Source organism: Schistocerca cancellata, chromosome 3 (genome assembly GCF_023864275.1).
Source record: "Schistocerca cancellata isolate TAMUIC-IGC-003103 chromosome 3, iqSchCanc2.1, whole genome shotgun sequence".
NCBI lineage: Eukaryota > Metazoa > Arthropoda > Insecta > Orthoptera > Acrididae > Schistocerca > Schistocerca cancellata.
The window spans coordinates 243,104,641-243,120,468 of NC_064628.1; the positions used below are offsets into that span (position 1 = coordinate 243,104,641).

The following is a 15,828-nucleotide window of genomic DNA, read 5'->3' on the forward strand; positions in this document are numbered from 1 at the left end:
TAGAGATGCTGGATGTAGTCCTGTGGAACGGCTTGCCATGCCATTTCCACCTGGCGCCTCAGTTGGACCAGCGTTCGTGCTGGACGTGCAGACCGCGTGAGACGACGCTTCATCCAGTCCCAAACATGCTCAATGGGGGACAGATCCGGAGATCTTGCTGGCCAGGGTAGTTGACTTACACCTTCTAGAGCACGTTGGGTGGCACGGGATACATGCGGACGTGCATTGTCCTGTTGGAACAGCAAGTTCCCTTGCCGGTCTAGGAATGGTAGAACGATGGGTTCGATGACGGTTTGGATGTACCGTGCACTATTCAGTGTCCCCTCGACCATCACCAGTGGTGTACGGCCAGTGTAGGAGATCGCTCCCCACACCATGATGCCGGGTGTTGGCCCTGTGTGCCTCGGTCGTATGCAGTCCTGAGTGTGGCGCTCACCTGCACGGCACCAAACACGCATACGACCATCATTGGCACCAAGGCAGAAGCGACTCTCATCGCTGAAGACGACACGTCTCCATTCGTCCCTCCATTCACGCCTGTCGCGACACCACTGGAGGCGGGCTGCACGATGTTGGGGCGTGAGCGGAAGACGGCCTAACGGTGCGCGGGACCGTAGCCCAGCTTCTTGGAGACGGTTGCGAATGGTCCTCGCCGATACCCCAGGAGCAACAGTGTCCCTAATTTGCTGGGAAGTGGCGGTGCGGTCCCCTACGGCACTGCGTAGGATCCTACGGTCTTGGCGTGCATCCGTGCGTCGCTGCGGTCCGGTCCCAGGTCGACGGGCACGTGCACCTTCCGCCGACCACTGGCGACAACATCGATGTACTGTGGAGACCTCACGCCCCACGTGTTGAGCAATTCGGCGGTACGTCCACCCGGCCTCCCGCATGCCCACTATACGCCCTCGCTCAAAGTCCGTCAACTGCACGTACGGTTCACGTCCACGCTGTCGCGGCATGCTACCAGTGTTAAAGACTGCGATGGAGCTCCGTATGCCACGGCAAACTGGCTGACACTGACGGCGGCGGTGCACAAATGCTGCGCAGCTAGCGCCATTCGACGGCCAACACCGCGGTTCCTGGCGTGTCCGCTGTGCCGTGCGTGTGATCATTGCTTGTACAGCCCTCTCGCAGTGTCCGGAGCAAGTATGGTGGGTCTGACACACCGGTGTCAATGTGTTCTTTTTTCCATTTCCAGGAGTGTATATATAGGGTGAGTCACCTAACATTACCGCTGGATATATTTCGTAAACCTCATCAAATACTGACGAATCGATTACACAGAACGAACGTGAGGAGAGGGGCTAGTGTAATTGGTTAATACAAACCATAAAAAATGCACGGAAGTATGTTTTTTTACACAAACCTACGTTTTTTTAAATGGAACCCCGTTAGTTTTGTTAGCACATCTGAACATATAAACAAATACGTAATCATTGCCGTTTGTTTCATTGTAAAATGTTAATTACATCCGGAGATATTGTAACCTAAAGTTGACGCTTGAGTACCATTCCTCCGCTGTTCGATCGTGTGTATCGGAGTGCACCGAATTACGTAGGGATCCAAAGGCAACGGTGATGGACCTTAGATACAGAAGAGACTGGAACAGCTAATTACGTCCACATGCTAAAACCTTTTTATTGGTCTTTTTCACTGACGCACATGTACATTACCATGAGGGGTGAGGTACACGTACACACGTGGTTTCCGTTTTCAATTACGGAGTGGAATAGAGTGTGTCCCGACATTCCAGGCCAATAGATGTTCAATGTGGTAGCCATCATTTGCTGCACACAATTGCAATCTCTGGCATAATGAATGTCATACACGCCGCAGTACATCTGGTGTAATGTCGCCGCAGGCTGCCACAATAAGTTGTTTCATATCCTCTGGGGTTGTAGGCACATCACGGTACACATTCTCCTTTAGCGTACCCCACAGAAAGAAGTCCAGAGGTGTAAGATGAGGAGAACGGGCTGACCAATTTATGCGTCCTCCACGTCCTATGAAAAGCCCGTCGAACATCCTGTCAAGGGTCAGCCTAGTGGTAATTGTGGAATGTGCAGGTGCATCATCATGCTGATACCACATACGTCGACGCGTTTCCAGTGGGACATTTTCGAGCAACGTTGGTAGATCATTCTGTAGAAAAGAGATGTATGTTGCAGTTGTTTGGGCCCCTGCAATGAAGTGAGGGCAAATGAGGTGGTCGCCAATGATTCCGCACCATACATTTACAGTCCACGGTCGCTGTCGCTCTACCTGTCTGAGCCAGCGAGGATTGTGCACGGGCCAGTAATGCATGTTCCGTAGATTCACTGCCCTGTGGTTTGTGAAACCCGCTTCATCGGTAAACGGGTAGAACTGCAACGCATTCTCTGTTAATGCCCATTGACAGAATTGCACTCGATGATTAAAGTCATCACCATGTAATTGCTGATGTAGCGACACATGAAACGGGTGAAAGCGGTGACGATGCAGTATGCGCGTGACTCTACTCTGACTCAGTCCACCGGCTCTCGCAATGTCCCGTGTACTCATGTGTGGGTTCATGGCAACAGCAGCTAACACACCAACTGCACCCGCTTCTCCTGTGACGGGCCTGTTACGGACCCGTTTGCGTGCTACGACCATACCTGTTGCATACAGTTGGCGGTAGATGTTTTGCAAGGTGCGGCACGTTGGATGCTCTCTGTCCGGGTACCGTTCTGCATACACCCTGCAGGCTTCAGCTGCATTTCGTCGACACTCGCCATAGATGAGTATCATCTCCGCCTTTTCAGAGTTCGAATACACCATGGTCACAGTTCCTACAACACTACACTATCACAGACGTCTGGTAACACGGTGTACTACAGTTGGACTGCGTGCGGAGACGAATGCAGAATAACAATAGCAGGAAGCGCTACATGCGGACACTGCGACAGCTAGACCAAACCACAACAGTGCACTACAGCCACACTCGTAAACACGGTCGTCATCGTAAACATGTCCCTGCATATGCTGCTCGCCGACCGTGGCCCGCGTTTATTACAACACGCAACTGAACGTCGGAGGTTTCAAGCGTCAACTTTAGGTTACAATATCTTCGGATGTAATTAACATTTTACAATGCAACAAACGGCATTGATTACGTATTTGTTTATATGTTCAGATGTGCTAACAAAACTAACGTGGTTCCATTTAAAAAACGTAGGTTTGTGTTAAAAAACATACTTCCGTGCATTTTTGTATGGTTTGTATTAAACAATTACACTAGCCCCTCTCCTCACGTTCGGTCTGTGGAATCGGTTCGTCAGTATTTGATGTGGTTTACGAAATATATCCAGCGGTAATGTTAGGTGACTCTATATATATATTACCACTGAGTATTTACCAAGAATGGTTTGGCACAGGTGAAGAAATCTTTCTTTAGTAAAAGTCACTGATATCAGATATTAATCTGGAGCTGAGAAAGTTGGGGTTGGGGTTGTTTTGGGGGAAGAGACCAAACTGCGAGGTCATCGGTCTCATCGGTTTAGGGAAGGACGGGGAAGGAAGTCGGCCGTGCCCTTTCAAAGGAACCATCCCGGCATTCGCCTGGAGCGATTTAGGGAAATCACAGAAAACATAAATCAGGATGGCCGGACGCGGGGTTCAACGAACTGAGGAAGTAATTACTGATAGTGAACAATAGTACAATCTTGTTTTGAGTGAAACGTGAACTACAGGAAATCAAGAGATAGAGAAGCTGGAAGCATTTTATTTGTAGTGCTATCAAAGAACGCTGAAAATTAAGTGGACTGATAGGGGAAGAAATAAAGAAGTAACAATAAATATTGAAGGGGATAGAATTCTTTGAAAAACTCTTACCTGAAAAAGGCACAGTTTAGTGGGGTATCTGTTACTGCATCCAGGCAGCACTGGTCCTGGAAGCACTAGTAGAGAAGAATAGCACTAGTAACAGAGAAAGACTAGAATATGCAATAAACATTATACAAGTTTTTTGGTGTAATAGAAACGTAAAGATGAAAAGAATAGCACCAGATACGGATGGATGCAGGAGAGAATCCAACCAGTATATAAAACATCATACTGCAGTGTTTTCTGCTACTGCGACTATTTCTTCCGAGTCTGGTACACAGTTACATTTATCACTTTGTCGTAATGACCTAAAATGTGTTCGTCGCTTGACTAAGTCACTCTTATGTGTCATGACAAAGCTACATCCTACAGCTCTGAGAATCTGATCCTATTTTCCACTTTCTTGCCCGTATCTTCTAATACTTCTTAGCTTCGCGTCGTGACACCATCTTTGGAACTGATTCTTGATCCTAGAAGGAAGCATGCTGCACGTAATCTACAGTTCCTACGTTTCTCGTATTAATCTAATGTTACATAATCTCTTTCTTTAACGTAAAGCACGTTCAGATCACGTTTCAGCGCCAGTAACGTAACACAGAAATGCTTATATTTTGGTTATTTAACTCTGCATTTGGCAAGCAACATCAAGAATGCGAACTGTTTTCTGCAATATATTGCGAGTTTCGTTCTTGGATGGGTAACGGAACTTGACGGCAACATTTAAGATATCATACACAACGACGTTCTGTTGTCTCTGGCAAAAGGTGTTCTATGCAGTTTCGTACACAACGGTAAGGAGAGGCATGCTACGGAGTGGTGCGGCAACTGCCATCATAGGGAAGCTGCACGGGAACAGAAATGATCAGCGAACAAGGTAACACAACAAACAGAAGATTTACTTAACTGGTATTTCACCACACAAACGAAGATGCATTACAAATAGTGCGGCAATATTTAAGAGTCCAGCTACCACAATGTCCACATGGAATGGTTTCCTGCACTACAGCATGAACTATTGTGTCGATTAGAGGTCGTCTACGTAGCAACACTGAGTGAAGTGGCTCCAAGCGTGAGTGGGCTGAGAGGCTGTCGCTGGCCTTCCTACGTATGCTGCGGCCACAGAAGGCGTTCGAAGTACAGAGCTGGTGGAGAGCTGCGGCTCAGCAGGCGCATACCACTGCCTCCGCCAGATCCCACGCGCCCACTATCGGCGTCAGAAGGAAACTTACAATTTCGTTGCTATGACGTCCGTGGGATGCTATCAATACGTGATACATAAATGGCGTGCATCTTTAGCAGACACTGCGGGAAGTTACGTGAGCATCAGTTACAGGGGTAGCACTTTCTTCCGATTTTTCGGCGCTATTTTTTCTTGTGCATCAAAATTTCTTATAAGTCTTGAAAGTGAGTTGTTATACATACTGGCAAGTTCTTTCGTAGGACAGTACTTATCTTCTCTGGGAGGAGGAAAACTGACTTTGGCTATTGGATGGAGGACAAGTCTAGAAGAAGAAGAAAACAGCACCTATTGTGCCAGTGAGTGATGTACGACATGACAGTTTTTTTAGCCATTTCTCATGAAATTTCGTAAAATACAAACTTTTTTTCAGCTGCAGAACAACATTGCAATATTTATATTGTAGCAAAAAAAGTTCACATGTATGTGATTTCGTAAGGGACCAAACTGCTTAGCTCATCGGTCCCTAGACTTAAACACTGCTTAAACTAACTTGTGCTAAGAACAACACACACACCCATGCCTGACGGAAGACTCGAACCTACGGCGGAAGGGGCCGCGCAGACCGTGACAGGACCCTCAAACCGCGCGGCCACTCCGCGCGGCATATTGTAGCACCCATTCGCCTTTTCTGAGCAACGACACTTATAGGCAACATACTGCATTTTGAAAACATTGTACGTATAATTGTTCACATGAACGTATACACTGATGGAAAAAAGTCACAACACCAAGATGGAGTTGTGCGGCATAAACGAAAGTTTATAGGCTGTTTGATGTCCATTCAAATTTCTCATCAGTCGCATAAGAGGATGCAAGTCAGGTGGGCTTTAAATATACGCTGTAAAGGAGCAAACCATTACACCATGGCATCATTCACATTCATCAGTGACTATATTTTAACTGTAATATAAAATCGACAAACTAGAATTAAAAACCACCAATATTTTCTATCTATGTGTCTTTTACAAAATCCTCGTTTTTTGCCACTTGCTTTTATCTAAAAATCGTCAGTATCGTCTACCCATGTATTTTTACAAAATCATCTGTTATTGGCACATTTCATATTTTTTAACCATCTTCAAATATAGTACATGTAACCTTTGACTGAAGAGCGGTTTTAATCCGCTGCCAACCTGCCCCGTTTTCGGGACCTCCAATAATAAAGAAGATAAAAAGAAAGCAAAATAAAGCCATAAATGTTAGTTACCTTTGAGATGGGACGCGGTGAGCTGATGTTAAGGAAGAATGCCTTTAAGATAACGAAGGCCCCATTATTAACACCTCATTGCGTTTGAATGAGGTCGTGTAATAGGGCTACGAGAAGCTGGATTTGGCAGCAAGACTTGGCAGGAATGCAGCCACTGTACTGCTAAAATGGTTCAAATGGCTCTGAGCACTATGGGACTTAACAGCTGAGGTCATCAGTCCCCTAGAACTTAGAACTACTTAAACCTAACTAACCTAAGGACATCACACACATCCATGCCCGTGGCAGGATTCGAACCTGCGACCGTAGCGGTCGCGCCACTGTTCTGCACTTGATTGCTGGCAGCAGTGGTCACGGGAGCGTACAGTCGCAGGCAGACCGGGCTCCTGACGTCCACTAGGCACTATCTAGAGGAATAACCATCGTTAATTAGTTAGTTAGTTACTTAGTTACAAGTTCCATATGACATTTGAACGATTCTTTTATCGAAATGATGTTCGACTTATGGGCCTGGCGGATCGTTTTGCATCTACAGCAGCAATTTGAGCAGTAGTTGGCACCGCAGTGACACAACTAACTGTTAAAAATTGGTTACTTCAAGGACAGCTCCGAACCAGACGCCTTGTGCGTTTCATTGATTTGAAACCATCGCAATTTGTGACCTCAGAGGAGTCAAAAAAATGGTTCAAATGGCTCTGAGCACTATGGGACTTAACTACTGAGGTCATCAGTCCCCTAGAACTTAGAACTACTTAAACCTAACTAACCTAAGGACATCACACACATCCATGCCCGAGGCAGGATTCGAACCTGCGACCGTAGCGGTCACGCGGTTCCAAACTGAAGCGCTTAGAACCGCACGGCCACACCGGCCGGCTTCAGAGGAGTCAAGTGAGAGTTCATTGGAGGGTAGGACGCACGTCTGTTGTGTCTTCTGATAAAATCTGGTTCATTCTTGGTGCCAGTGATGGCCGTGTGTTGGTATAAGGACCCGACTTCAGGGCCTGCCATGAACCTGTCTGAGTTCTAGACAAGTCAAAGGAGTTATGGTTTGGAATGCTGTTTCGCATGGCACCGGGCGCACTCTCACGGTTATTCCACGTACCCTGAAGGCAAACCTCTACGTCAGTCTGGTGATTCGACCTGTTGTGCTGCCATACATTAACAACATTTCAGGGGGGTGTTATCCAACAGGATAACGCTCTCGCACAAACCGCTGTTGTAACCCAACATGCTCTATAAAGTGCCAATACGTTGCCTTGACCTGCTCGATCATCAGCTCTGTCTCCAATCGAGTACAACATCGAACGACAACTCCAGCGTCATCCATAACCAGCATTAACCGTCCCTGTATTGAGCAACAAAGTGCAACAGGCGTGGATTTCCATTCCACAAACTGACGGCTGGCACCTGTACAAAACAATGCATGAACGTTTCATTACTCCACATTAACTGTTTTTTGCTGTTGCTTTTTTCGTCAGTGTACATTTAAGTTAAGTAACTTCTCAACATTTCTGTGTGGCAAATAAGGGGTTAACTACATGTCTGTTTTCATTGCACTTTCATAAATTCACTTAATTGCTTCCGACTGCTCAATGATTTGTAGTATCCTACAAGTAATGTTCGTATTGTTTAAAGCTTTCATTCTCCTTGACATATGGTGACATTTTCTCTTAAATGTTTGTATTTTCGTTTAGTCTTTCACCCTAAGTTTTCTTGTCCTCCATTCCTTGCAGTGCCCATTTTTCAGTTGTCACTGCAGGAGATTCTACAAAAGCAACAATTGTTGTTAACACCGCACGAAGTGGCACCCTGTTGAACGCAATGAACTCGTAATTTGGAACAAATGGTTTCAGGCGTGGAGTAAGCTTGTCTTATTTATAATTTGATGTGGTTTTCGTAAATTGCTAATTTAGATTCACGGAATCGTTGCCTCAGCAAGAACACATTTGATCTGATTTCCCATTCTTCTTCAACTTATCTGGCCCTCTGCCTGTAATGTGTTAAGGATAGATATCATCCCCTTTCCTCTACCAATCATCTTAGTGAGGTAACAGTGTCTCCTATTTTCTAACTATTATTACAACGATTCTGTTCTTAATGTATACTGTCACTGTTCTTAACGTATACTCCACTACACGATGATATGCAGTTTCAAAAACCAAAACACTGCCTAAATTTCACGCTTGAAGTTTCGTTCGATTCTTTTTTGAATACCTGCCATTATTCGACTCGGATAAAATTCTAGCGACGTAAACACTTTGCAAGAGTAGACGTATAAAGGCAACAGCGTAACTATGGCGGATGGACTGAGAACCGCGTTAATCCCGACTATTACATGTTGTTATGTCTTCTGTGTTTGCCCCGTCGGCATTTAAGCAAAGAAAGGAAGAAGCATACTCGATCTGTCAATGAGACATGAAGGAACTGATACTGTTTGTTTTAAGAATCATACTAATCTGTGTCCTGAAATATTGATTGTCTGAAAACTGTAGTGGTATCATGCCAGGAAAGTCCTTTGTACTGAAGAAACTTATTTAAAATTTTGCAGAGACCTCATATTGTTACTCTTTTCTCCAGGTTGGAGGATCAGAAGCCTCTGTTACGTAAATCCGAAGACGAGAAAAACAGAGCAACGGACGAAATGTTGTCGGCAGGTGACAAACCGGAAGATGGGACTCCCTCATCGACAGAAACGTAAGTCGTCGTCTGATGCATGTTACGGCAACAAAAACTTAAAAAACACATTTCTCGTGATATCTGAACTTACTGTTGCCACCAATGTTACACATACATCCTTTCTTATACACTCATTGCCATTTCTTTTTTTCAGGGAGGCAACGAACTCAAAAGAGCAGCAAGTTGAAGAGCCTCCGCCACCCGTCCCTTTCTTAAAACTGGTAAGTTTCCATTTTTATGAGAGTCGTCTAGCAGCATGTTGCTGAACGATATTTCATTACCATTATACATCTGATGATAGTTGGTTATTTACGGTAGCTCGTTGTCCATTACGTCAAAGCACAAACCGGGAACATAATTCTTTGGAAAGATTTTTGGTCTTAAAAACACGAAACAGCTAAGACTGGCAAATTCCATTAGTCTTTCTTCATATTATCATTGGCATGATACTGCTCACCTGTCTCTAAAAGTGGTCTGTAGGAGTTAGACACAAGACCCGTCACGTTCACAATTAGTCATACATGTACCAAAATTTTGGTATCTTCTTCTACATATGTACTCTGCTAGCCACCATATAGTGCATGGCGGAGGGTAGCTTGCACTACTGCTACACATCCCTTTCCCACACGCAAACGGAACGAGAGAGAAACGGCAGTGTGTGTGTGTGTGTGTGTGTGTGTGTGTGTGTGTGTGTGTGTCTGAATTCCTAAGGGACCAAACCGCTGAGGTCATCGGTCCCTAAACTTACACACAAGTTAAACCAACTTACGCTAAGAACAACACACACACCCGTGCCCGAGGGAAGACTCAAACCTCCGCCGGGAGAGGCCGCCACTCCGCACGAGCCCTGATTGACCGTGTCGTTGCTGTTCATACACTGAGTGCATGTTTATGGCAGTAAGATCGTTTTGCCGTCTGTTTCCAATGTCCGTTTCCAAAACTTTTTCAACAGTGTTTCGCAAAAAGAACCTCTTCATCCATACAGACACAGCAGTTTGAGTTCACGTAGCATTTCTGTAATACTCACGTGTTGATCGAACGTACCGGTAACAAATCTAGGAGCACGCCTGTGAATTGGTTCAGTCTTCGGCTAAACCGACCTGTCATGGACCCAGAAAACTCCAGAATGTCTCGCAAAAATATTGTGTGCGCAGTTTCCTTTATAGATGAGCAACACTTTCTTAAAATTCTCCCAGTAACTGACGATGACCATTCGCCTTCCCTACTACCGGGCTTACTTGCTCGTTCCATTTCATGCCATACTGCAACCTTAATTCCTGCATTCTTAACTAATTTGTACCTATTAAACAGCTCTGTTATGTTCTTCTGTCACATGTGCTATGTTGACCTGTTGTACGAACAAGTATTTCGAATGCTCCATTAGAACTGTGTTACCGTCGAACATCACAGATGCAGGTAAAGGTTTGAAAATGAACGCTATGGGTCTAAACTAGTCATTACACATTCAGGTGACAAAAGTCATGACATAGCAATATACACGTACACAGATGTCGGTGGTATCGCGTACAAAAGGCGTAAAAAGCAGTGCATTGGCGGAGCTGCCGTTTGTACTCAGGTGGTTCATGTAAAAGGTTTCCAACGTAATTATGGCCTCACGAAGGGAATTAAGAGACTGGACACAAAACGGTACTTGGGACGTGGGACATTCCAGTCCTGAAATCATTAGGGAATTCATTATTGTGAGATCCACAGCCGAGAATAACAAATTTGAGGTTTTACCTTCCAGCACAGACAACGCAGTGGCCGATGGCCCTCACTTAAAGACCGAGAGCAGCGGCGTTTGCGTACAGTTATGGGTACTAACAGACATGCAACACTGCTTGAAATAACCGCAGAAATCAATTAGAGATGTACGACGCACGTATCCGTTAGGACAGTGCGGCGAAATTTGTCGTTAGTGGGCTATGGTAGCAGACGACCGACGCGAGTGCCTTTTCTAACAGCACGATGTCGCCTGCAGACGTCTCCTGGGCTCGTAACACCTCCTGGAAAACCCCGACTTCAGTCGGTAAGAGCTGAAGGTAGGGTTCGAGTGTGGCGCAGATCCGACGAACCCATGGATCCAAGTTGTCAGCAAGGCACTCTGCGAGCTGGTGGTGGCTCCATAATGGTGTGGGCTGTGTTTACATGCGACGAACTGGATCTTCTGATACACCTGCACCGACCATTGACTGGAAATGGTTATGTTTAGCTACTTGGGGCCATTTGCAGCTATTTATGCACTTCATGTTCTCATGTCATGGCACTGGGCCACAATCGTTGGCGAATGGTATGAAGAACATTCTGGACAATTCGACAGAATGATTTGGCCTTCAGATCGCCCGACGAGATTCTCATAGAACATTTATGGGACATAATCGAGGGACCAGTTAGTGCACAAAATACTGTTCCGGCTACACTTTCGCATTTTGGACGGCTGTAGACGCAGCGTCGCTCGGTATTGGCAGGAGATTTCCAACGACTTCTTGAGTCCATTAAGCGTCGAGTTTCTGCACTACGCCGGACGAAAGGAAGTCCGATACGATGGTAGGAAGTGTCCCATGACTTAGTCACCTCAGTTACAGATGACTAGATAAAATATGCTCATAATGTCTTGCATCATTAGCGTAGGCCGATCTCAACCCACAGAACACACATCGCTTACGGTTTAGTCTCAAGAAAAGTATGGTCACTCCAACGCCCGCAGAGTGACTGTCTCTCAAAGCACGCAAGATGGAAACTAGGGAACGTGGTTCTGTTCTCTAGAGAAATACTGTAAGCGAAAAAGTACACGCAGGGGGTTTATTAACGTCTCTCTGCTTTCTTCGGCCAAAAGGAATAGATGTGCGTCTATTTGCTTACTGTCAAGAGATACCCGGCCTCTCATGTGGTGTTGGCGAATTTGTACTTCGCCGTCGTTGTATACGACCTGCAATAATTTATCAATTCAGGCGACAGCTTCTTATGCCTCTCGCAGCGCTCTTGCAGTCGCTTTTTCCTCTTTCCTTTAGTAGTAGGTTAACGATAGGTATAGTCATATAGTCACTGACAATTTTGCCCCCCCCCCTCCCCACCCCCGCCGGCCGGAGTGGCCGAGCGGTTAAAGGCGGTACAGTCTGGAACCGCACGACCGCTACGGTCGCAGGTTCGAATCCTGCCTCGGGCATGGATGTGTGTGATGTCCTTAAGTTAGTTAGGTTTAAGTAGTTCTAAGTTCTAGGGGACTTATGACCATTGCAGTTGAGTCCCATAGTGCTCAGAGCCATTTTTTGAACCTCCCCGCCCCCCCCCCCCCCCCTGCCCGCTGATCATGAGTGTGCCGGACCGAGACTCGAACTCGAGCGAGACCTTTCCTTTCGCGGGCAAGATCTCTACCAACCGAGCTACCCATGCACGACTCACGGTCCGTCCTCACAGCTTTAATTCCGCCAGTACCTCGTCTCCTACCTTCCAAACTTCGCAGAAGCTCTCCTGCATACCTTGCAGAACTAGCACTCTTGGAAGAAAGGATGTTGAGGAGACATGGCTTAGCCACAGCCTGGGGGATGTTTCCAGAATGAAAGGCAAAGGTCTCGAGTTCGAGTCTCGGTCCGGCACACAGTTTTAATCTACCATGGCTTAGCCACAGCCTGGGGGATGTTTCCAGAATGAAAGGCAAAGGTCTCGAGTTCGCGTCTCGGTCCGGCACACAGTTTTAATCTACCGGGAAGTTTCATATCAGCGCACACTCCGTTGCTGAGTGAAAGTTTCATTCTGGAACTGAAGAACATTTCAATTTTCGTTTCGAAAACGAGTTCCCAGACTTTTCTAAGGAAGTTTTCACTTGCTAATATGACCACTTTTTGCCCTCCAGTTCCGCTTCTCGTCGACCTGGGAGCATCTGCTGCTGTTTGCCGGGCTGGTGGCGGGGCTGGGGTCGGGCGTCACCGAACCCGCCGGCCACTGGCTGCTCGGCGACCTCACCAAGGTCATGGTGGACTTCGGCACGGCCACAGTCAACGCGTCGATGGCCAACGTGACGCTGCCCGACCACGAAGTGAACGTCTTCCTGGAAGGAATCAGACACTACGCCATATACAGCGCCGTCCTGGGCATCGCAAACTTCTCCCTCAGCTACGTCTCCACCTTCATCTTCAAACGCGTTTCAAACAGGCAGGTACGTATCTAGAGAGATGTAAGACCTTTCATCAAGACCTAGAACCGCTCGGTCACACCGGCCGGCGTTATCCCTAGAAGTTGGTCGGTATTGTCTTGTTACATTCTGTAAAATGGAAAAACGAAAATTCGCAACCAGATTTTGAATTGCTAAATGTTTCCAAAAGCACAAGCGGACTACGACTGCAATGCATTGGTTACTAAATTCTCTTTAAAACTGAAGATATTACAGAAATGCAGAAAATTACTAATTGTGATGTAACGAAGCAGCGTCAGTTTTGACGTCGTTTCAGCGCAGCACAATTTGCAGATTCCCCTAAACAATGGCTACAGTATAAAAGCCTAACCGAACGTGTAAAACGCATCTGGAGAGGTTATTCTTTAATTCATTATATGCAGTGGTACTATAAATGATTCAATCGTTTTCAGAGTACTACATGTACAAATATGACAGAAGCATCAACAGAACCGGAGAATCACTAAGTTTTCATTGTGCCCGCCATCTGTCGTTACGAGTGCAGTGCTATGACAAAATGGTGACAAAGCTAGAAAAGAGCTCCTGTGTGTTGGAGTATACGAGATGTTTATCTGCCCCAACAGTGTAACATGCATTCATAGGGAATTATGGAAAAGAACCACCATGTATAGAAAGCATTGTGTGTCGGTATTGACAATTTAGGGCCACTTGTCGTTTCAGTAAACAGGAAAGTACCAGTCGACCGAGTATGCAAGATGCAAATGTGGAGGCCGGGAGGGAATGTTTCGTACGCAGTCTTCCAAAATCAACTGTCCGTCTAAACCACGAACTTGGAATACAGCAGTGGGTTCAACATCAAAATCAGAAGATTATGGTTGGAACCTTCAGTTCTGCATCACAATGCAGGAAACACTTGAGGGCAAACATTTCGCCTTCAAGCTAATAGTCAGTAACCTTACATTTATCTCGAAAGGTTAATAGTCACAATGTGTGAGGTTGGGGCACTGAAAATCCACGTGAAAGTGTAGCGCATGAACTAGATTCGCCGTCGTCAATGTTTTGAGTGCAATGTTACGGACGAACTTGCATGAGCCCTTTTCCTTTTGTGAGAATACTGTGAAGAGTACTTCTTACCTTCATATGTTCCAGTTCTGGTTGTTTCCGCAGCTGACTGCTGATTCCGAGAATTTCATCTTCCAACACGACAGGGCACCCACCATTGGACCATCGATGTTCGCTGGTGTCTAAACGATGAACTTTCGCATCGCTGGATTGGGTCTAGTGGCGAAGATGATGTGGCTCTGTTCCTTTGCCGATGAAGGTACATTAAAGATCGAGTTTACGTACCCCCACTGACAGGTACACTGGAGAAGCTCAACCAACAAGGCCAGAATTGCTGTTATGACCAGCAACAGGATGTCAAAAATGTTCAAATGTGTGTGAAATCTTATGGGACTTAACTGCTAAGGTCATCAGTCCCTAAGCTTACACACTACTTAAACTAAATTATCCTAAGGACAAACACATGCACCCATGCCAGAGGGAGGAGTCGAACCCCCGCCGGGACCAGCCGCACAGTCCATGACTGCAGCGCCTTAGACCGCTCGGCAACAGGATGTCACTATGACTATGTAAGGTATGGAACGAACTTGGCTACCGCATGGTCGTGTGTCGTGTGACCAGAAGGCAACTCATAGAGCATTTAGAGAGTGCAAAATGCAGATTTGGTGAGTTTATGGTAATACTCGTTCATCAATCCCATTAGTACATGTACTATTTAGGACAAACATAAAGCTCTGAAAATGAATGAATCATTTGTAGTAGCCCTGTAGCTGCGGACCTGCGGCGCTCAACAGATACGAAGAAACTAATAATGTTGACAGGACAACACTCGTCGAAATTCTGAAGATGTCGTGTATAAAATATAACGAGTGAAAGGTTATCTAATACTTGCACAGGAACCAGACTATAATTATTTGTGTCGAAGGATATGTAAAGAAGGCTGTTGTTGAGAAAGGAGCGATATTATGTCGTAGTCTAAACATCAGGTTATCCGATCTCTGAGTTGGCAATAAAGGAAACCAAGGTGATACTTAGAAACGCAGTTTCAGTTCATGGAGAAGAAATAAAAATTTTAAAATGACATTGGAACTCTGCCACAGGCAAAAAAGGACTTGGAAGATCAGCTGTGCGGAAAGAATAGCCTTGAAAAGAGATTACAAGGTGAACGCCAACAAAAATGAAACAAGGATAATGGAATGTAACAGAATTAGATTAGCAAATAATGAAAGCAGTAGACGAGTTTTTGTATTTAGAGAGCAAACTAACTGACCATGGTAAAAGGGAAGAGGACATGCAGCAGCAAGAAGAGCTTTTCTGTAAGAGTATATATGAACACCTTTATCAACTCAAGTGCTTGGAAGTCTTTCCTGACAGAATTCGCCATGAGCCTTGATCTATATAGAAGGAAAACGTAAATGATCAACAGTATGCACAAGAAGAGAATAAATGTATTTGACAGGTGGTGTTGTAGAGCAATGCTGTAGATCAGATGAGAAGATGGGGGAGAAAGAAGGTTTATAGCTCAGTTTGACTAAAAGAAAGAATAAGTTGTTAGGACGCAACCAGAGACATCAACGCTAGTCACTATGGTGATGATGTATATGAAGGGATGTAGAAACTATACTGATTCAAATGGCTCTGAGCACTATGGGACTTAACAGCTAT

At 45.6% G+C, this 15,828-nt stretch overlaps 1 protein-coding gene across 1 annotated transcript in view; it reads left to right on the top strand.

Annotated features, from left to right (window-relative positions):
* The window catches only part of LOC126174878 (ATP-dependent translocase ABCB1-like), a 206,369-nt gene that overhangs the window by 41,143 nt on the left and 149,398 nt on the right, over positions 1 to 15,828 (top strand). Inside the window, exons 3-5 of the mRNA XM_049921294.1 lie at positions 8,871 to 8,987; positions 9,124 to 9,190; positions 12,823 to 13,125. Coding sequence (XP_049777251.1) covers positions 8,871 to 8,987; positions 9,124 to 9,190; positions 12,823 to 13,125 — 487 coding nt within the window. The remainder of the gene's footprint in view (positions 1 to 8,870; positions 8,988 to 9,123; positions 9,191 to 12,822; positions 13,126 to 15,828) is intronic.